General features: G+C 38.8%; 4 protein-coding genes across 8 annotated transcripts; 1 reads left to right on the top strand and 3 right to left on the bottom strand.

Moving 5' to 3' along the window:
• Nucleotides 1–503: 503 nt before the first annotated feature.
• On the bottom strand, nt 504–2,874 carry LOC105284985 (putative uncharacterized protein DDB_G0271606). Its single transcript, XM_011348878.2, has 3 exons — nt 2,575–2,874; nt 744–1,301; nt 504–652 (listed from the first exon to the last, which is right to left on the bottom strand). The coding sequence occupies exons 1-3, from the start codon at nt 2,597–2,599 to the stop codon at nt 549–551; spliced, it is 687 nt and encodes a 228-aa protein (XP_011347180.1). The 5' UTR covers nt 2,600–2,874; the 3' UTR covers nt 504–548.
• Nucleotides 2,875–4,047: 1,173 nt separating this feature from the next.
• Nucleotides 4,048–8,369, bottom strand: LOC105284986 (ribonucleoside-diphosphate reductase large subunit). 2 transcript variants are annotated; one of them, XM_011348881.3, is made up of 11 exons: nt 8,195–8,369; nt 8,019–8,107; nt 7,461–7,638; nt 7,000–7,363; nt 6,416–6,717; nt 5,913–6,075; nt 5,437–5,822; nt 5,126–5,313; nt 4,741–5,049; nt 4,467–4,652; nt 4,048–4,371 (listed from the first exon to the last, which is right to left on the bottom strand). In XM_011348881.3, the coding sequence occupies exons 1-11, from the start codon at nt 8,208–8,210 to the stop codon at nt 4,318–4,320; spliced, it is 2,235 nt and encodes a 744-aa protein (XP_011347183.1). In that variant the 5' UTR covers nt 8,211–8,369; the 3' UTR covers nt 4,048–4,317. The 2 variants fall into 2 exon arrangements, with proteins under 2 accessions (XP_011347183.1, XP_011347182.1); XM_011348880.3 differs by having other exon boundaries at nt 8,192–8,210.
• A 1,998-nt stretch (nt 8,370–10,367) lies between these two features.
• On the top strand, nt 10,368–16,753 carry LOC105284987 (palmitoyltransferase ZDHHC5). 2 transcript variants are annotated; one of them, XM_011348883.3, is made up of 9 exons: nt 10,368–10,836; nt 10,971–11,095; nt 11,170–11,327; nt 11,720–11,892; nt 12,009–12,221; nt 12,290–12,434; nt 12,996–13,210; nt 13,313–13,489; nt 14,583–16,753. In XM_011348883.3, the coding sequence occupies exons 1-9, from the start codon at nt 10,745–10,747 to the stop codon at nt 15,289–15,291; spliced, it is 2,007 nt and encodes a 668-aa protein (XP_011347185.1). In that variant the 5' UTR covers nt 10,368–10,744; the 3' UTR covers nt 15,292–16,753. The 2 variants fall into 2 exon arrangements, with proteins under 2 accessions (XP_011347185.1, XP_011347186.1); XM_011348884.3 differs by having other exon boundaries at nt 10,371–10,836; nt 12,009–12,203.
• Nucleotides 16,754–17,601: 848 nt separating this feature from the next.
• Nucleotides 17,602–21,330, bottom strand: LOC105284988 (DNA primase large subunit). Of its 3 annotated transcripts, none has more exons than XM_011348885.2 (8): nt 21,309–21,330; nt 19,775–19,915; nt 19,348–19,685; nt 19,041–19,268; nt 18,820–18,969; nt 18,310–18,688; nt 18,079–18,240; nt 17,602–17,992 (listed from the first exon to the last, which is right to left on the bottom strand). In XM_011348885.2, the coding sequence occupies exons 1-8, from the start codon at nt 21,313–21,315 to the stop codon at nt 17,967–17,969; spliced, it is 1,431 nt and encodes a 476-aa protein (XP_011347187.2). In that variant the 5' UTR covers nt 21,316–21,330; the 3' UTR covers nt 17,602–17,966. The 3 variants fall into 3 exon arrangements, with proteins under 3 accessions (XP_011347187.2, XP_011347188.1, XP_019889032.1); XM_011348886.3 differs by lacking the exon at nt 21,309–21,330 and adding an exon at nt 20,675–20,839; XM_020033473.2 differs by lacking the exon at nt 21,309–21,330 and having other exon boundaries at nt 19,775–20,840.
• Between the last annotated feature and the right edge of the window lie 557 nt (nt 21,331–21,887).

Genomic DNA, 21,887 nt, shown 5'->3' with positions numbered 1-21,887 from the left:
TATCTAAAAACATAAAAATAATTAATTTCCAAAAGCATGTAATAAATTTATTTCTTTAATTATACCGAATAAAACTTTTTGGTCTACTTTAATGTAATTATGAGGAAATTTGTAATATTTTCTTTACATTATAATTTTTTATGTTTACAGGTAGTTATCTATATGCGTGTATAAAAAAAACTTACAAATGATTAGAACCTTTTTTTTCCATAAAACTGTACCTTATTACTTAAAGAATTGACTCCTAAAGAATGATCATTTCTAAATACTTTTTACACATTCTGTGCTTAAAAAATGTTTTTCGCGAAACGCATTGTAACTACAGGAAAAGCTAAATTTTTTCCAATATCGTCTTTCAATTTTAATGTTTCGTTTATCAAAAAATGGCACAATTTTTAAGATAACTATTACATTATTGAACTACTATACATACTTATTGTACATTTGAACAATGTGAACATTATTAAAGTTTGCATTGCCTAAATAATTAATGCAGTGTTTAATATATTATCATATTTTTATTATTATGTCATCAGAATGTTATTAAATTATAAAGAATAGTATTTTCTTAGGTTGCGTGGTAAGGTTGCGTTTAGGAAAGCTCGTCTGGCGTACCAACGGGCACGAGAACGGCCAGCACCTCTTCTATAGTCTAAAATAAATAAATCAATAAATAAATAAATGAAATAAAATTAACACAACATAAAACAAAAAATAGAAGATCACAAAATAGTTGTACATACTATATTCCAGTCGCCGCTGCAGTTGCTGCTCCTGTTGCTCCTGCTGTGGCTTTTGTTGTCCCTGCGCCACCTGCTGTTGCCGCGGCTCCTGTTGTTGCTGTTGCGGTTCTTGTTTCTGCTGTTGTAGCAGTTGCAACATGCTTTGCTGCTGCTGTTGCTGTTGCTGCAACAGCTGCATTAGGCCTTGCTGCTGTGCCTCCTGCTCTGGTTGCGGCTCCTGTTGTTGCTGTTGTAGCAGCTGCAACATACTTTGCTGCTGCTGTTGCTGTTGTTGCAGCAGCTCTAACAGGATTTGCTGCTGCTGTTGCTGCTGCTGTGCCTCCTGCTCTTGTTGCAGCTTCTGCGATTGCTGTTGTAGCAGCTGCACCATACCATGCTGCTGCTGCTGCTGTTGCTGCAGCAGCTGAAACAGGCTTTGCTGCTGCTTTTGCTGCTGCTGCAACAGCGTTTGCACTTGTTGCAATAGCTGCAAATTTTTCTCTTGCATCTGCATTATAGCCTGTGGCCACCCTGCCAGCCTTGACTTTTCGGTAGCTTTCGCTTCGTCTTGCTCTTTTTCTGCAAATAGTAATAATACAATAATATGTAATAACAAATAATAATAATAATACAATAATAGTGATACAATAATATGTAATATACAATGGTTATGTTCCGATACTTACTGCTAGTACTAAAAATCTATAGCGTATGTGACATAAACTATAGATTTTAAGTACTGGCAGTGAATATCAGAATGCAGCCAATATAATATAACATATATGGGTGTTTTCCAGCAACGACACAGTGTATCATTCTATCTTTGTTGTTCGCTGGTATTGAAAGAAGATAGAATGATACACTGTGTCACACTGTGTCGTTGCTGGAAAACACCCTATAATACATGTATAGGTCTGTTTTTTATTGCTGCACTGCTGAACTGGTGCAATGAGTTAGAGTGAGAAAACATATACTTGTCTCACTTTAACGTATTGCACCAGTTCAGCAGTGCAGCAATAAAAAACAGACCTGTATACATACATAATGAAAAAATATCATGTGCATGTTAAATGGAATGTAAGTTCACATTCGGTGTTGTATTTCTCAATGCAAAAATATGGGCGTAGCACGGACAAAACGGCGGCCTGGCCACTCTCAGGTTCCTCTCTGACATACATAAATAATATGATATAATATTTAGCCCGTTTTAGACTATGCAATATACATTGCGCAAGATTTGACACAATTTTTAAAGCAAGAAATAGAAATGGAATTGCAGAACATCATACACAAATTGCAAGCAAATTGCACGTGTTTCATAAATTGCGCAAGATATTGAAAACGTGCTCTATTCTTAAGCAATTTGTTGTTTGCTGGTATGCGCCATGATTTGTACGTTTCAACATCAAGTTGTTTTTAGCTGAACTGTCTGTGCATTAATACAAGATAGTATATATCTTCGTTCGTTTTAGTTGCATGCACTAGTGCAAAAAGAACCTCGAAAAAGAAGAAACTTTTGTTACTTGTTGATTTATAATTAGTGCAAGGTTATGATAATCGCCTCGCTACTCGCTACTCGCCTCTGTATTATTCGTTTTGTTATACATACATGTTCCTAATATATTAATAAGCACGCTATTCCTATATAACTGATACGTTCTCCATGTTTTCAATTTGTTCATATTGCGTACAAGTGTACATTGCGCAAATCTTGCGTCAAATAAGATGTACAGTATAAAATACAATACAATTCAACGGTAAACAATTCTTGAAGTAAAACATTGCTCAAAAAATCGCGTCAAATCTAGCGCAATATATTATATAGTTTAAAATGGGCTTTTCTGATACTTACGCATATTGCCGATGTTGCTAAGCATGTGCTTTCCAACAGAATGAAGTTACCTTCAATTGTTTTTCTGCTTCTTCTTCTTCTTCTTCTTCTTAGTGTTGAATGGCACCCGATCCCTTTCAGGTTCGATACGGCCAATTGCAAAAATGAGTGAAATACAAAATACGAAATAACAAGTTGAAAAAAAAAAACTCGGAACAACCGTTATGCACCTGACGACTGTCCCCTTCGGAATCCCCAATTGTTTTTCTGCGACTCTATACTGTTTACAACGTCCCGTGTAACACAGACGATAGAAAGTAAAACTATATGCGCATACATTTCGTAGCAGAATCATTTCTGTATACAGAGAATGAAAAGAATAACATATATTAAAAATAACATATATAAAAATTAGCATAATTATATGCAATCAAAATGTTATGTACCCTATATAAATGGGGTATAACATTTGTTATATTATATGTTATTTCTATATTATCTAATTGCTATAATCTGTATTTGTTGCGAGATTGTGTCGTTAAAATGCTGTTCTTAAATATTTCTATTATTTTTTGTATAAATTAAAACAATTAAAAGTATGATATTTGTTAATGAGATAAAAGCGTTTCATAAATTGTTTGGAATAATATACAGGATATTCCAGACCGTATAATCCGTTAATGGTAGATTCCTGAATTCATTTGGAGACGAAAATCCTAATACCAAAATGTCGAGGCTGCTATACTTTTTAAACGGGGAAAGATTTAAAGTTGACCAATCAGCTTGTCAAAATTTCGCGCGCCAGGGACATTCGCATATCAAAAAGACCCTTCCACAACAGTTCACTCAATTCGGTAGAACCAATAACGCTTGAAATTATTATTCACTTTATTTTTTTGTACACTTTTCGCAAAACTGACAAATATCGAGATGATAATAGATTTTTTTGTTATTGTTCCTATCGAATCGAGTGAAGGATCGTGGAAGGGCCCTTTTGATATGCGATGTCCCTGAGCGCGCGAAATTGTGACAAGCTGATTGGTGAACTTTAAATCTTTCCCATTGAAAAAAATTATAGTAGCTTCGGTATTTTAGTATTAGCATTTTCGTCTCCAAATGAACTCAGGAATTATTAACGAATTATACGATAGATCTGAGACATCCTATGTAATAACAAATATGCCACTATGAATTATATAATAACATATATTTGTATATTTTTAATAATATAGATTGGAACATATATATGTTGCAATCAAATATATAAATCTGAATGCAGACATAATTAATAAAATATATCAACAATTCATTTTTATTCTAATATATATCTCAGTGAGAGTAAGAGACGAAGTCACATATTTGTCTTCATTGTCCCCGAGTCGACTCGACTTTCCAAGACTTCTCGATTATAATTGGTCACTTGTTTCACATTTCCTTTAAACAATAATCTCTTTAGGATTGGGATAAATCGGAAAATAAACGTATTTTATAAAATTTTATTAAAAATGATTTAATTAATTTCTTCATACATAACAATATATCAAACAAATATCAAGTGATCGTTTGTTTTTGTACAATTTTGTAAATTGCATTTTAAAATAGACGTAAATAGATGTAAATCAAAAGATAAATGAAGCAGCGCGCAAGCAAGCAGAAATACACATGAATTAAAAATAAGAAACAAATTTCTGCATGACGCTTCATTTCAGCCTTTGGTTTACATTTTTCTATTCCACCCTTTCCGTCTCATTGTTCTCCATTATTTTATTCAACTACAGATCCATCAGTTTTGAGGTGATACATACTGGATTTTAAGCCCTGTAAATTTAAAGATACATAATATAACATTAACGAAATATGAAATTCAAATAACTATACATGTATTTTGTTTACTTGCGTTTCACTCTACTTACAATTTTCCAAGCATAAAAGTGCATAGATGTAAGCTTCTCCAATGGATTGCTCATATAAACATTTAAACATTGTGAATGGTCGATGAACGGTCCGCGAGCAGCTGCCATTTCGAAGACAGCTCGTTGTGGAATTTCCCAAACAGTTTTGTAGAGCAACTTCAAGTCGTCAGGTATCCCTTCAATGTTCTGCAGATGGAAAAGTTTACTTCAGTACATCTATCTTTGAAACATTTAGTAATAATTTAACAAGATAATTAAATGAAATGATACTTACTTGTATAGAACCGCCATTCGTAACGATCTTATTATGCATATCCTCGTCCCAAAGATTTCTTTCAATCAGATCACGTAATAAACGTGGCTGGACAACCGAAAACTGTCGAGACAACGCGTGCATCGTGCATATATTGCTCACACACGGCTCAACTGATTTATTACTTTCCAACATTTGCGCCATAAACGCATCAGACATTTGTGCTATCAACAGAGAATTGCGCACTCCGTGTCGGGCGATCTTTGCCTTCAAAGCGTCCCAATCCCACAAGTCTGTTGGTTTCACATTCCACATGTCGTACTGCAAGATCTGTAAGAGAAAAGTCATCTCTACTTAATTAGCATTTACGATTTAAGAGAAAATAGTTTCTTGTTTGAATACTTACGCCTTTGCTGATTGGACTGCCTTCGTAAGACTCATAAGTACCTTTCTCAGCAGCTAATTCGCAACTAGCCTCTAGAGCACCATAATACAGGGTTTCGAAGATTTGAATATTGAGTTCCTTAGCATCTTTGCTCTCAAATGGATACCTCATTAAGATGAATGCATCTGCTAATCCTTGTACGCCAATACCTGTGAATTTTGTTGGTAAAAACTTATAAAATATATTTAAAAATATTTAATTTATAAAATTTATAAAATTATCAAATTTTAGAAAAGCTGCATAATGCACAAAACAATGATGCAAAAGCATACCAATAGATCTGTGTCTAGAAGACGATTCTGCCTCTGGGACAGGATAAAAGTTAACATCAAACATCTTATCCAAGTTGTAGGTGATGACTTTCGTCACTTCCTTCAGTTTTTCAAAGTCAAAGATTTTCTTGGAGGAATTCACGAACATATTGACTGCAATCGACGCTGTGTTACAGACGGCAACCTCGTCAGAACTTGAGTACTGAACGACATCAGTGGAGAAACCACTGCACTTGATTGTGCCTAGATTCCGGTGATTCGATTTGCGATTACAATGGTCTTTGTAAACTATGTACGGCGTCCCCGTTTCAACTTGTAGTTGAGTGATGAAGAGCCACAGGTCCCTGGCTTTAACTTGTTTTCGAGAACGCCCTTCCGTTTCATACCTGAAGAAGAACGCACGTTTCTCCAGTAAAATTAAAACTGAAATTTCGTTTCGAGTTAAACTCGGAATATTACAATAAGATTGTGATTACTTGGTATACAAAGCTTCAAACTCGTCGCCGCAAGCTTCGAATAGCCCGGGACACTCATGCGGACACATTAAACTCCACATATCGTCATCGTAAACACGCTTCATAAATAAATCTGGAGTCCACAGCGCATAAAACATGTCCCTTGCCCTCAACTGCTCTTCGCCTGTAACGTACAATTGTTTAAAACGCGCGAACATGGGCGCCCAGAGGGGCAGGAGGCAAGGAGCCGTTGCCCCCTAGAATTGAAAAATTGCAATGTTAAAATTCCAAATCACAAGCAAAAAAACGAAAAGAAAAGAGAACAACAAACGAATAATACATCATATATCTGATATAGTAAGCTTCGAAATGAAAATTTTCCGTTTTTTACTCAAGTCTCCTGTCTTTAGAGGAACCTTAAAGTTTTGCCCCTCCCCCCTGAATTTTTTTCTGCGGGCGGCCATGGCAAACAACATTCGACATTTGTCTGCAGTTGAATATTTGGAAAAATCAAAGATAATAACCGATGCCCTTTTTGAGTTCCAGCCACTCAAAGATATCAGCGTGCCATGGTTCCAAGTACACGGTAATCCTTCCATCACTCTTGCCGGTTTTGGAAACAGTGGCCATAGATGTATTGTACACTTTTAACATGGGCACCAGTCCGTTCGAGACGCCTCCTGTGCCTCTTATAGGTGTACCCTTCGCTCGAATGCAGTGCACATTGAATCCTACTTCTCCCTTGTAGCAACAAAGAAGAGCGAATCGTTCCAGCGTGTCCATTATTCCATCTATGCTATCTTCAGACATTGTCAATAAGTACGAGCTGCAAGGGTATATTTACTTTCAGAAGATGCTGAAGCGAATAAATGCTAATAAATTAATAAATCCTTTTTTTATTGACCAAAACTGGTTATACAATTAATGATCGTACACACGATTCGACCATTGGTTTTGGGCCTTTTCAAGTGTGAATAACTCAAGTGATCATGAATTGTATAGTGTTGATCAATAATAAAAAGGATTTATTAATTAATGAATATACTGGCGACACAAAGGAGTCATTTGAAATGCTAATAAAGTTGTTCACTATTATAAGAGTAATCACCTGGCCATTTGTTGCTTGACAGTGCACGCGGCATGCAGTGTCTGCGCAGTATGCATAAAATACTGTTTTGACAAGAAGTTGTACGTTTTGATAGCCTTATCGATGTCTTCACCATGAATGGCTACGGCAACTCGCATCAACATGTGCTGCGGTCTTTCGACGACCTTTCCCTTCAGTTTTAACAAATGATTACTTTCGAGATTTTTAAATGCAGTATAACTATAATTGAAATCTCTGTCATAGATTATCGCAGAGTTCAATCTGTCTGCATGTGTTTGAATAATTTTGTAGCACTTCTCGCTGATAATAGGCAAGCGTTCCTTTGTAACAGAGCTCTTGGCATTATACAAATGAGCTATCACCTCTGCAAACCATATAACAAAATATATTACAAGACATAGTATCAATAATAAATTGTACGTTAACAAAACAATGTAATATCAATCTGTGAAATGTCTTACCGCTAAAAATCTTCTTTGTTTCTTTATGTAGATTGGATATAGCAATTCTGGCTGCCAAAGTTGCATAATCCGCATGTTGATTGATCATACTAGCGGCAGTTTCAGCTGCCAGATTATCCAATTCAACCGTTGTTGCGCCAGAATAGAAGTCCGTTATGACACGGAGCGCAATGGCGGACTGTAAATGACATAAAAATATATTTTCCTCTACGACATATTAACATATAATTATGCGTATAAAAAATTTACCCATCCCGTGAATCATTAAGAGAACATTATATTATAAAAATAGATAGAAACATGATTCCTAATACAATTTTGTTCATTTCAATTCATAAATAAGCATGTTAGAATCTTGATTTACACAATTTTCGTGCGTGCTTTCACGACTTATTATTATTGTGATTGTGCGAAATATCAAACTTTAAATCCTACTTCGTAACTGACAGTAATGATCCTTGATGATGGTCCCTACTGTTATGATTATAAGATCATGACGACCATCACCAAGGTTATTCTCAGCTTAGAGTTTACAAAACTAGATTTGTAAACACTTACTGGATCCACATAATTCATGTCCAAACCGTAGCATAGTGTTTCAATTCTCGCGGTGATTTTATCGAAATGAACGGGTTCCTTGCGTCCATCTACAACAAATAAAAATATTGTTGAAAACAAATGACTCACGTGTTGTAATCACTAAATCATGAAATAGTATATTTTCAAATTACCACGCTTTACTACATGCATCTTTGTGTTTCAATGTCACTATTGAGACATTACAATTTTCATCGACGACTTTTATCCGTACTCTCGTTCAATTTAGCTGAATTTCGTGCCAAGGAACCGGCGCCGGGTGCAACTGGTTGCTTAGTAATTTGCGCGCGAAACGGAAGCGAAGAGAGCGCCGCGGCTCACGGCTCACCGTAGTGGAGGGGATGACGCACACAAGCGATGAACCAATCAGCGAAGCGCTGAGCGCACACGTACAACATACGCGGTTCTCGCTTGCTTGTCACTGGTGAAGAGTGTAATCGTCACATGCACTTCGACCAATCGTAGAATTACGTGAACAATACTTCCGAAACTATACCTTACTGTTTCCGCGCTCAGTCAAAATAAAAAGTAATTTTTTTTATTCAGATTACGTGATGCAAATGCGATCCTTATTTCACAATTTCAGCGAGAATACGTGATTCTGAAATTTATCAATCCTCGAGTATACCTGGTATCGATATATTCGTAGTTTTAACAATTAAACTCTACATTTAAATAAGATCGATTCGCAAAATGTACATACATGCAATATGTACCGCCGTTTTCTTTTTGATTTTCTTCTCTTCTTAATAGATACAAGATAATCTTATCTTGTAACCTATATAGAAAGAAAAAAGTTCGATTAAGGGGATGCTGGAGTTGCTAGTGAACTATTTTTTCACTATAGCGATGGTAATTGCAGTTTCGAAAATTCTCTTTATTGCTTGTGCAGAATAAAAAATCCTTTTCCACAAATAAAGTATAGATAGAAAGAAAGCCCGCTCTACAGGACTTTATATTCAAAATGGAAAAAAGTTAAAAACTTGCATTTGTCTTTTCTAACTCTTTTCCATTTTGAATATAAAGTCCTGTAGAGCGGGCTTTCTTTCTATCTATACTTCATTTGTGGAAAAGGATTTTTTATTCTGCACAAGCAATAAAGAGAATTTTCGAAACTGCAATTGCCATCGCTATAGTGGAAAAATAGTAGCAGAATAAAAAATCCTTTTCCACAAATGAAGTATAGATAGAAAGAAAGCCCGCTCTACAGGACTTTATATTCAAAATGGAAAAGAGTTAGAAAAGCAAATGCAAGTTTTTAACTTTTTTCCATTTTGAATATAAAGTCCTGTAGAGCGGGCTTTCTTTCTATCTATATTTCATTTGTGGAAAAGGATTTTTTATTCTGCACAAGCAATAAAGAGAATTTTCGAAACTGCAATTACCATCGCTATAGTGAAAAAATAGTTCACTAGCAACTCCAGCATCCCCTTAAGGGGGGAGCCTGCTTTAGAACGCTGAAAATAAGGTATATTTTACGAATTGTTTTTGGAGAAACTATACAGCGGATCATTATAAAACTTTGATGCATTTATTAGTACATGTTTAAAGATAAAAAAAATTATTTTTTGATTTGAATATATCGCTTGTAGAGGTCGTCCTGGAGAAATCTTAGTGCAGCCGCGTCGCCGGCATTGCAAATTGGTGAGCATTCTCCTGCCTCCAAATTTCGTCTAAACTGAAAAATTGAAATATGTTCTCGTTATTTATGAATTCCTATCGTCAATGAACCAAAGAAAGAAGAAAAAAGTTGAAAAGTGCCAAAATGGTGGAGCTTAGAACACAAAAGTACGATTTTTAGGCAAAGTTTTTGAACTTTTTCATGAAAAAATAATTGTTTAACTTAATGTTTTTATGAATATTAAAGGTTCATCGACGATGGGAATTCGTAAATAACAAGAAAATATTTCAATTTTTCAGTTTGGATGAAATTTGGAGGCAGGAGAATGCTCACCAATTTACAATGCCGGCTGCACTAAGATGCCTCCAGGACGACCTCTACAGGCGATATATTCAAATCAAAAAATAATTTTTTTATCTTTAAACATGTACTAATAAATGCATCAAAGTTTTATAATGATCCGCTGTATAGTTTCTCCAAAAAAATTCGTAAAATTATACCTTATTTTCAACGTTCTAAAGCAGGCTCCCCCCTTAAACAAGAGGTTAATCGTCGGCAGCGTTCGTGGCATCGAGAGGAGCGGTATATCGCGCGGTTACATGCGGACACGTCGTGAAGTTCCAGTCAATCTGATATCTGGAGTACTCGCGGGGGGTGCAGGGGGTGGCAGAGGCAAGGAGGAAGGGTAGAGGAGGCACGCGCGCTGCCGCGCGAGTCGCGAGATTCAGCGAAGGAGCGAGAGATATACATTTCACGCTATATATGTATGTCAGCGAGGTGGTGTGTCGGTGGTCGCTGTTGGTCCGTATATGCGGGAACTGTTAAATATTAATAACGCCGTGGACGCTTTCGCCGGAATGACGCGCGAGTGACGGACCGGGGCCCGATCGGCGGTGGTGTCGCGGACGCCCGGACGGCAGCTAGAATGCGCGGCCGCGCTCGGCGCGGATCGTACGAATTGCAAATAAGCCGAGCGCCCGATGGACGCGGCCATGTTTCCTGCTAGCAGAAATCTCGACTGTTAATAATTCGCTCGATCGTCGGACCACGAAGCGGGGCGTGCAGAATGCCGAAATGCGATGTGAAGACGAGGTATCTGCCAGCTACACTCGCGTGGCTAATGCTGCTCGTCACCACGGCGCTCTTCTTCATCTTCCCGTAAGTTGCCCGTCCGCGCGAGCACGTCTCGGCCGAGAGCGCCGACACGGTTCCTCGCCGCGGTTCTCCCCTTTCTACCTTCCGAGTATCATCGCGACTCGCGACTTGTACACGCCCGATGATCGTTCCCGCAGGTGCTCCAACTACTATGTCAGTCGGTGGGGTTTGTGGGTACCGGCTCTCGAAGGAGTCGTCACCTTCTTCGTAGTGGTCAACTTCTCGTTGGCGACGTTCATGGATCCTGGTGTCATACCGAAAGGTACGCTTCATCCAGTAGCTTCACGTCGATAACGTATCGATGCGGAGTAATCAGAGTAATGCTTTCCGTTCAAGCGCCTCCTGACGAAGACCGAGAGGATGACTTTCGAGCTCCGTTGTACAAGAGCGTCGAGATCAACGGCATCACTGTGCGTATGAAGTGGTGCGTCACCTGTAAGTTCTATCGACCTCCACGTTGCTCACATTGCAGTGTCTGCAATCATTGTATCGAGGTACATCGTTCTCTAGTTACGACAAACCGATGCGTCATTAATGCCTCAAGCTTTTTTTTTTTTGATCAGAGACTTTTGAGCTGGATACCACTCATATCTAGATGCTTGCTCATCATGTGTCAGAGTTGTATCTAATAATTAAACGTGTCGAGTGTTTGTGTGATAAGCACAAAAGATTAAACATAAGTTACTGACAGGTTATACTATGTTAAATCGACCAATGGAAACGTAGCTTTAAACTGTCTGAGAATCATGATGAGGAATTATCTAGATGAGACGCGTGGAATCTAAAATCGCCCAACTTGCAAATACAATGCATTAATGACGTTTAATGTACATTAATTAAGGTAATCGAAGGATGATTTTATGAAGCAACGTGTGTACGTTTCTAGACATTCGATCATCACTGCCCATGGGTAAACAACTGCATTGGTAGGAGGAATTACAGATATTTCTTCTTCTTTCTTGTATCACTCAGTATTCACATGATCTGTATATTTGGACTTTGTCTGTACTACGTACTGCAACATAAAGAGAAGCTGAGTGAAGCTACTTCTATTATTTCGTATCCTTTTCATACAGAAATATGCATGGTTCGCTCGTAAAGCCAGTTGCGACTGGCATACGAGGACTGTGGAATTTAATGTTGATTCTTTTATCGCGTCCTTAACTTTAGAACAGGCTCGTACTCATGGGATTAGCAATGCTCTTGGTCATTCCAATCTTTGGACTGACTGGCTTTCACATGGTCCTCGTTTCCAGAGGACGAACCACTAACGAACAGGTAACAGGCAAATTTAATGGAGGCTACAACCCATTTTCTCGTGGTTGTCTACGCAATTGCTGTTACACACAGTTTGGACCACAATACCCAAGGTATTGCAAGGAGCCAAGGTATTGTAGAAGCGACCGTTTGCATAGGGATTACTCCGTTATAAATTCGCCTTCTCTGTGTTTTGCAGTTTACTTAAGCCTGATAAATATTCAGGAAAACGACGTGGAGCTTGCGCGTCAGAGATATCTACTATAGGCAGTGAGAACCAGGTAAAGACCTACATGGATAGCAGCAATGGTGTTAGAAATGCCAGTTCAAATGCTTACAATAAGGTAAGAGCTAATACAGTTTCGCTTCTCTTCTTTGTACACGAGATGACTCTAACTCCAGGGCCTAACGCTTGAACTTCTACATTGTTATTAGCACAATTACACGTAGACAAATTGTAAGCCTACCTTTCTGAGCACCCTTTTCCGCTTAACTGCAACTTTTAAGCACGTACAGCACGACTGGTAGTATTGTGTTACTATTGTCAGAAATCTGTTCGCAAGTAGCCTCGTATGTTGTTCCCTAGTATTAGTTTTGTAGTATTCGAGTACATTTTATTGTGAAAATTAATATAGAAAATGTAACTGTCTTTCCCCTTTATACGATATCTGTAGAGTATGACCTACAGCGATGATACCTCGTCCATCAGTACCATCCAATCCAGAATCCTAAGATGTCTTTATTGATTTTTAACGGTTTGTGCACATCCCATTCACATCTGATTTTCATATGATAAAACTGAGCCTAACATTCATAGGAAATAAGTACAACGTACGATGAATATTTTAACACTGTTTAACGTTCTTTCTTAGGATTACGGTAACACGGTCGGTTTCTCTTTGCAGTTATCACCCGGCCGAGACGGATCCGACACGGACATGGAACCGACAGCGTCTCAATCTGCAGACTGCGAGCCTACACCACCGTTGCAAAGACACGGTTCCAAAAGCAATTTCTTCCTGCCACCTGTGGAGAACAACGAGTCTCCCAGGCATCCTCCGTCATCACAGCATCGCCATCCAATACATTATCCCAGAGGAAGTCCACATCCAAGGCCAAGGTGCGTGTGCCAACGAAAACGGCAATTCTCGCATGTAGCAATGATGCTGAACGCGCGGAAAGCTCTTTCACGATAAGCTCTCGCCTTTCCTCTTGTCCGCAGAGGGATGAACGGATCTCGAAGTCACACACCCGACCCGTTGTCACCAGAGACGAGCGGTTCGGCCGCGACGGTTCCTCAACGTGGTCCGGGTCAGGGTGGCGCCAGTCCAACGATGCAGCAGCGCATCAAAGCTATTGGAGTGCCTACTCCGCTTGCCATATCCAGTCCTATACGAAGGTACGTCAGACTCGCAAACGCTGTCGGAAGAAAAGAAAGTACATATACGTATATAGCTCGGTATATCTGGAGAAATCTGTCTTCCGATCGTAATGTGAACACTTACGTGTGACACAGAGATAATGAACTCGATCGAGTGCTTATATACAAGTTGATCGGCTCTTGGGATATATGCGGATACAATTTCATATGTATTACTTTCTAATTACATACGTAATTACATATCTCGCGGTTTCCACATTTGCACAAAATTATCTCGATGTAGAGAGCAAGAGGGAAGCGCCACACTAGCAATAGTTACATTGCATCTCTTGAGCACGCTGTCGATACAAAGTGAACGAATATTATTCCTCTTATCGATATCCTCTTTTGCTGTCCTTCGATACGATGTCGGCCTGTTTTGTCAACATCTCCTCTCCCTCACTGTTGAACACCTCACTCTTGCTCTTTTTTTTCTCTCCTCTTCTGTCACCACTGTGATTTTCACCTGACCGGATGACGAAGGAACGTGTCAAAACGGAAAATTGCGCAACGTAGCTCACGATAATATCGTAGAGGATTAGTCTGTCTGCATGTACATATTACGAGATATATGGTATATAGATAAGTTTGTGTCCCACTGCAGGGGGTGGTAACTGCAAGGAGCTGCTTTCTACCATCATGTTGCAACCTACTGCAGGTAAACACGAACTTCATCCTACGAGGACATACCGTAGTTACAATTATGCTTTCTTGCATATATCTATATATCTTTGTATACATAGAGAAATATATGGTTATCAGAATATATTGTTCCACACACGGCCACGTACACGCATACACGTACACGTACACGACACAGCCACACTACACATACATATTTCTTAGGTTCGCTACTTTTTTACGTTTCTTGAATAGACGCTAATTTCTTAACAGGAATGATGCGCTGCTCTCTCTCCTGTATGTCTCGCCAGAGCCGTATTTGTATGGCTACAATGCTCAGCACTCGCATATTCATCTTGGTTCACTGTACTGTGCATTTGTCGGTTATCGAAAGCCTCTTGCGGTCGCGGCAGACCTCGGAGTGACCTAAGATCCGCCGTGTCTGTTGCAGATCAAACCCGGGCACACCGACGCAGGTCCGTCGGCCGGATTTCATCGGCGTGAACGAGGCGCCGACCTACTACGACGTACAGCAGGGAAACAGTGCCGTAGTCGGTGTCACCGGGTCGGTCGTTACTGGCTACAGTCCGCAGCGGCGTTTCCTGTCGGAGAGCGAACTCGTGCGACAGGGCACCGATCATCCGTACTCGAGAACCAACAACACGGTCGACAACATACGCGAACTAGCGGGCTCGCCGCAACGTGGTGTCTACATGTGGAAAGATAACTCTCCCGGCAGCTATCCAGGTCCACCCGCTGGAACAGTGGTGAGCGGCGCGCCGCATCAATCGCCCTCGCAGCGACCGCACCCGCCGTACGATTACTATCGCTCGAATCCGACAAGCCCGACCCAGCAGTCGTACGCGGCGAACGCTCCCAGAGCAGCGTATCATCCAGCCATCAGGGGTGGAGTACCAGTCTTCCCGCCGCAGCCGCTCCAGTCGCCGCAGGTCAAGCGGAAAGCAGCTACGATGGCGACGCCTACCACACCGACCTCGGGAGACGCGCGGCGTCGCCCGATGTCCTTCGTCCGAGCCTTGGAGATGACCGACTCGATGGAAATGGTCTCGGCGCCTAACGACTCGAGGTCGCAACGACCAACGACGCCGACGCCGGACCGGGCAAGCGTGTACGATATGAACTACGAGATATCCGTATAGCCCAGTTTTCCGGTCTCCGCACCATCCTGCGGCTGGACGGAGATTCTACAAGAGCCGCCTACGAGCAGTCTACGCGTCTCACGCTCCAACGAGGAAAGGATGTACGCCATTTACGAGATATCCGTTTGAATTCTTCCGCGATCGATGGCAGTTTACGTCGCATGTTTCACGTCGCGCAGCACACTTTTAAAGATGCAAGCCACGGTCGGTTTCTTAATTTCCTTTGTCGCCGTTCACACGGGACCGCCGTTATTCTTGAAATACGATCATTGCTCGCCATCAACGATCAGCATATGCTTAACGTGTACATTCGATAAACCACCAGTGATGTGTGTGCGTGATTCATATCGTGATTGATAGCATTCGCTCTTCTAGTGAGCCCATCGACGTATCCACTGAGGAGCGATCCGAATTTAATCCATTGTGAATTCGTACGAAGCGGTACACATGTGATAAACATTTCTTTCTCTTATTCTTCCTTTGGCATTGCAATCTTACCGTATGGCAGTAGAGAGACCTTGCATTTCATGCAAGATGCATCTACGGCATGCAGACGTCCTGTCCTGTCGTATCACCAGTAATATCATTGATTTAGTCATCCTTAACGGGAGAATAATAGATTTCAACGTGCGTAGCAGTGAAATATGTTCGTTATGTCGAGAATAACAGCGTTCGGTCCAACTGACGATCCGAATTAACGAGTCACGGAGGCGTCAACGAAAGTATATCCCGAGCGCACAGAGGTTGACTTTTATTGGAATCGTCACCGATAATCGGCCCTCTCGCTTGACAGAAACAATTCTATTTTTTAGTACACGTTAAGGTCAGTTTAGATTTTTATACAATGACACCGTGACTCACCCCCGTATAGAATACGATATTAATCCAACGTCATCCCTTCCGTTTTCTTTTCTTTTGTCCATATCTCTGTCGCCAATAAGGTGCATGATTTGATGAGAAATGAGAAGAGCACTCTAGAAATTACTCTTTATTAATTAATGCTCCTTGGCTCTTCAGACAACAGGGAAATCCGTGTCCATTAAAGAGGGAAAAAAAAAGGAGTTACTTAACCAACTTAAGTCATTACCAGAATAGAATAACAAATTCTGTGTAAAATAATCGTGAAATATGTAGTAAATTTTTAATATACATATTTAACAATATTTATACGTAAACGAGTAAAATACAAGACTTTATAAGTTTTTTTGACTTGTTTGTTATATATGATGATTTTATCGATGTGCCCACTAACATATTTTATTTCTATATAAAGTTCGCAGAGAGAGAGAAAGAGAGAGAAATAGGAACAGAAAGTATGAGTGTATAGAAGCAATGTGTGAATGAGGAATGTATTTTCAGAAGAGTGAGAAGTATAGCCCTAGTTTCTCAAATGTATACAGGGGTGGCTGTTCATACGCGCGAACATAAAATAAAAACTATTTTGATTTTGTTAAAAAAAAAATGAATTGTAATATACGCATTGCATAAAATCCATTGCTGCATCCATTGCTGCGTCTACCGCCGCTGTTGAATTTGTAACACACCTCGCTTTTGAAATTGCATGACGGTTTCTCTATTATGTATAGGAACTAATCGACTTATAAACTTAAACCGACACAGGCTGCAACGCGGTATCAGTTGACTTTGCGTACGCACTTGATTGATGAACGCATCGAGTGAAATCTATTTAGCGTTACACAGTACATATCATTTTGACAACGCCAAACATCGAATATTTCACGTTGAAGAAATTTGCATTTGGCAATTGATGACTACTCGACTGCAGAAACGATATTACTTATGACACAAGCATTTCTTCCATATCGATGCTCTTGATAAGCTTACGTTTAGAATCATTTAATGGATCCCTTTGTTGTTTTTTTATTAAGATAACAGACTGTGCCAAAAAACTCCTCGTATCCTTCAATCATGTAGCTTTGCTTAAAATAGCATTTAACGAGACAACGGTACAACGTTACGAATTGACTAAGGTAATAATGTGTAAGGTGTGGCGAGTGTTAAGTGTTTATAACTCGGTGTACTTGTACATAAAAATACTGCTCGTTACTTCTATCACTTAAATGTACATACATATGCCATTCGGTACTTACGTATCGCCGCAGCAATCTACAGAATAAAAATCATGAAACATAGTAAATTGTACTGTGTTGTAATCGTGGCAATATCTTTTTATGTAATATTTTTCGTTTTTGCGTTGTACGTACAAGCCCGTTACTGCGTTGAAAAAGGGAAAACTTACGTTATTGTTCGACATGTGTTCTTTAAATCAATCGTCTAACTACGGAAGGTGTAAATGAAATTAAAATATATTTCAGGTAACAAAAGTATTGTAACATACATCTAACATCGCGCGCGATATACATTATCTCGTAATATCTTACATTGCTTCGCGGATTTAATTTAAACATGGAAACTAAAATTACTATAATTAAATAAACTAAAATTACTATGATTAAATAAATTGTAAAGTTAAAAGTAACTTTTTACCTTTTTGTGCAATATAAATGATATAATAAATTATCGTTCATACATTATTTACAGAAATCGATAATAAAAAATGTTATTCGCATTCTGCTAATCATTTTAAACATAACTTGCAATAATCTAAGCAATTTATTGTTTTCCAGATGTTGCGTCCAAGTTTTGTATAATATTTAATATCCATCTTCTATTTCTGGATCTGCATTTTTAAAATAACGTTAAATTTATAGAGATAAAGACAAGATAATAAATTGTTTAATTAATAAATAATAAAATAAATCTTACCATGATAAGTATCCGTAATACGACGTTTCATGCTCTCATTAAAATATATGTTTGGATGTTTGAACAGGGTGTCGTTAAAACAACCATGTTTAAGTTCATAGTACTTGTTACATGCTGCATTGTATTGCCCACTCTTCGACAGATCCATTATAGCTGATCTCTCTGGTTTGTCATGAATTAGTTAGCAAACATAAAACCTTGGCGACTATGTAAATCGATATCTTTACTTGCCTAATGCATTGAAGCCGCAATCAACAAGTTCCTCTTCAAGTACATTATGCAGCATGTGTTTAAAGGGACATCCGTGATAATCCCTGGGTCCAACAATTGACTGCACAATTTTCACGCACGCATATGGCTGATAATCTCGCCGACTGCCTTCCCATCCAAAGGCAAATCTGATTTGATAGCTGTGCTCTTTGTTAAATGCAGCTTCGTCCATTATCTTTGTAAATTCGTTTTTCCAGAAGTCCATTGCATCGGATAAGGGAATCCCTATGCCCTTCAGGAACAAACCATACTGAATTCTACCACCATGAGTGAGGTGATGAGTCTTTCTCAGTGCCTTGTGAAGCACTTGCATACAGAGAGGATAAGAGGTTTCTGAAAGCTGCGATGTTATTTGTCAGGAGAAAACTACGGAGAAGATATTGGGTCAATGGGTCCAATTTATGAGATAAAATTTTGAATTTTAATAAAATAAAGATAAAATTTTTTAAATTTTAAATGATGTGTACTCACCTCGTCCAATCGATTAAGGGAAATATACTCTTGTATGTCTCGTTCGTGTACCAATACAGTATTTTCCATATGAATGCTATTTTCTAAATTAGCAAAGATGTGAGTGAATCTTTCGTCATTGTATAATTTGGCCCGAGCTTCACGAGCAAACTAGAGAATAGTAATAGAACAGAACGATGATGGCTGTTCACAAATTTACTGACAATCAATTTCGTGCTTACTTCGAAACCTGATATTAGAATTCTCCTAAAGTACGACACAAATAAGTACACCATTTCTTCTGCAGGTACAAACGCTTCACCGTGCATAATGAAAACTTTACGCTTCTTGACGAGACTGATCACGTTGGAGAACGGTACTTTGTAGAACTGTGTGCTATCAATGTCGCTAATCTGTGGAGAACACGTTTTAAGATACCCCTTGATGTCCATTTTCTCATCTTGACTGATCTGAAAGTGCAACGGAGAATTTTCTCATTCAAGAGCCGAGCGGTGTCAGACCAGAGTGTTAAAACAGGCAACAACCAACAGGCGTGAAACGAAAATTATTAATGCGCATAAACTGCCAAATTCCTTCATTATCTAGCGAAGAAAACCTCCACTTAAACAACCTCGCTTCTTGCTTAAAAAACCACTGCTTTTTCCGTTTGTTGAAGGCGACTGCGGATCTCAATACAAAGTGAGATACGTGATCCCTTTTTCTGGTACGTATGTCTGTACTTGTATGCGATTTACATCCAGGACTACTGATCAATCTCGCAAATTCATTCATTTCTTCCTTGCGCAATTCTTCGACCAAGGCGGCTCTGCGTTGTGATATAGACATCGTTGATTTCCGCAGGTGTATACGTTCCACCAAGGCGAGAACTGCAATACGTAAGACCAACATCAAATCATAATCATGCAAATGACATAAAAAAGGTGCAATACCAAGTTATGAAATGTATTAAATTAACCTTTAAGCCGTGTCTCGCTCATTTCTTGTAGTTCTTCAAGCATTACGTCACCAAACGGAACATTTTGATACATTTGCAAATCATGGAGATACGTATCACTAAGATGTTTTGAAGATTCCTCGACACACACATGAAATCTCGCTGTGGATGCCATATTTCTCAAATAAAAAATGTTTATAGAATTCAAAAGCAGAACAAGCAGAATAAGATTATAAATTAGGTATTATATAAATTAATTATTTCTTCATATCAACTGAAAAATAATTTGTTTATATTATCAATTTATAGACTGGAGTATCACTGAGAGGCTGAGAACAGCATAAATGTTCAAAGGCGGTTGTAACAATTGAATCTCGCCCAATCATGTGACCGCTAAGCCGGAAGTTAGTTGTTCGTTTCCTCTTTCGCTTATTTACGAAGTTTAGAGACTTTACAAAAAGAAAAAATATATATATCTGTTCGTGTTTTATAAAAATAATGGATTAGTTTTCATAAACAAAAGACATATTTGAAAAAGAAGAAAAAATGACTTGTAATATTTATAATATAATAATTATTAAATTATTGAAAAAAGAAAAATGCAAGACTAGATAAAACATTAGTTTTTATTAAGTGTGCAAATTACTTCGATACATTTTTTGAAGAAATTAAAGAAAGTAAGCCTCTGGCTGTAGTCCAGTTAGCACTGCGAATGCTACAAAACTTTCTATTCTTTTTATTTAAAAGAAGAAAAAGACCTCCGAGAAGTTAGCCGGGCAACTTTTACTTTTTTAATTTTTGACTTTACGAATCGTTTGTTGGTCATTGTTGGCCTAATTAAAAGGTTTGTTGGCTAATACTTTTTTTTTAAATAAAAGAAAATTGTGTGGAAAGTTAGCCGGACGAAACTTATTTTTTTACCATTTGCGGCTTAATCGATGCGCAATCGTTTGTTGGTCACAGATAAACTAATTAAAACGTTTGTTGGTTTATCTGTCTTGAAAAAAAATAAAAAACTTATATGCACTCCCGACTCAATGAAACGATGGCGTCATCTGCGCAGATCAGATGCGCAGCCGTATGTAGCACATTTTTATCTTTATACGTCTATGATGTAATTTTTACATTGCTTTTTATTGATCCCTTTGAGGACTGTAAATACTCAAAAGTTATGCTACCTCCGGGAAGTTAGCCGGGTAACTTTTATTTAAAAAATTTTTGATTTTACGAATCGTTTGTTAATCGTTTGTTGGTCATTATTGACCTAATTAAAAGTTTTGTTGGCTAATACTTTTTTTTTTAAATAGAAGAAAATTGTGTGGGAAGTTAGCCGGATGAAAATTAGTTTTTTACCATTTGCGGCTCAATCGATGCGAAATCGTTTGTTGGTCACAGATAAACTAATTAAAACGTTTGTTGGTTTATCTGTCTTGAAAAAAAAAAAATTGTATACACTCCATGAAGCGGTGGCGTCGTGTTTCTCATCTGCGCAGATCAGATGCGCAGCCGTATGTAGCACATCTTTATCTTTATACGTCTATGACGGAATTTTTACCTTGCATTTTAGGGTGCCGTCCCATGGAGCGTAACTTGCGTAAGCGTAAAGCCTATTACCAGAGAGAAGCCTGAGAGCGGTCACGCTCGCGTTTTAACTCTAACGCCTCAAACGTGGACATTGAAGTGATTGAAGTGATTCTGTCTTTATTGCTCACTGAATATTGAATAAAGATAGAATGACACCGCGAGCGTTGGGAGCGTCAAGTGGAACGCATATGTCCACGTTTGAGGCGTTACAGTTAAAACGCGAGCGTGACGGCCCTCAGGCTTCTCTCTGCTATTACACAATGCAAAGGAACAGGCAACAGGAACAGGGAATAGCCAATCGCGTTGCTCGATTTGGTCATCCGTACTCAAATCGTGTAACGCGATTGGTTATTCCCTGTTCCTTTGCATTGTGTAATAGGCTTAACTTGCGTCGACCAATCAAATCTTTGCCTGCAGAGCTGATATCTAAATGAAACAATGTGATTGGACAACGCAAGTTACGCTTACGCAAGTTACGCTCCATGGGACGGCACCCTTACTTTGGGGATGTTCTTCCCTTTTTCCTTATTATCCGCACGCTACGCTGACT

The sequence above is a fragment of the Ooceraea biroi genome, chromosome 10, assembly GCF_003672135.1.
Source record: "Ooceraea biroi isolate clonal line C1 chromosome 10, Obir_v5.4, whole genome shotgun sequence".
In the NCBI taxonomy this organism is placed as follows: Eukaryota; Metazoa; Arthropoda; class Insecta; order Hymenoptera; family Formicidae; genus Ooceraea; species Ooceraea biroi.
Note: the sequence above shows the minus strand (reverse complement) of the source record. Positions and strands in the feature narration are given on the sequence as shown.

Coding starts and splice junctions, on each gene's coding strand:
- LOC105284985 (XM_011348878.2), bottom strand. CDS start 2,599: ATGCTTAGCAACATCGGCAATATGC. Junction 1,302..2,574: donor TAGCAACATCGGCAATATGC/GTAAGTATCAGA, acceptor TACTATTTGCAG/AAAAAGAGCAAGACGAAGCG. Junction 653..743: donor GCAGCGGCGACTGGAATATA/GTATGTACAACT, acceptor TATTTATTTTAG/ACTATAGAAGAGGTGCTGGC.
- LOC105284986 (XM_011348880.3), bottom strand. Junction 6,718..6,999: donor GTCAAGCAACAAATGGCCAG/GTGATTACTCTT, acceptor ATACCCTTGCAG/CTCGTACTTATTGACAATGT. Junction 4,653..4,740: donor CGAATGGCGGTTCTATACAA/GTAAGTATCATT, acceptor TTCCATCTGCAG/AACATTGAAGGGATACCTGA.
- LOC105284987 (XM_011348883.3), top strand. CDS start 10,745: ATGCCGAAATGCGATGTGAAGACGAGGTATCTGCCAGCTACACTCGCG. Junction 10,837..10,970: donor GCGCTCTTCTTCATCTTCCC/GTAAGTTGCCCG, acceptor TCGTTCCCGCAG/GTGCTCCAACTACTATGTCA. Junction 11,096..11,169: donor TCCTGGTGTCATACCGAAAG/GTACGCTTCATC, acceptor TTTCCGTTCAAG/CGCCTCCTGACGAAGACCGA.
- LOC105284988 (XM_020033473.2), bottom strand. CDS start 19,928: ATGGCATCCACAGCGAGATTTCATGTGTGTGTCGAGGAATCTTCAAAA. Junction 19,269..19,347: donor ATAATTTTCGTTTCACGCCT/GTTGGTTGTTGC, acceptor TTGCACTTTCAG/ATCAGTCAAGATGAGAAAAT. Junction 18,689..18,819: donor CCCTTAATCGATTGGACGAG/GTGAGTACACAT, acceptor ATAACATCGCAG/CTTTCAGAAACCTCTTATCC.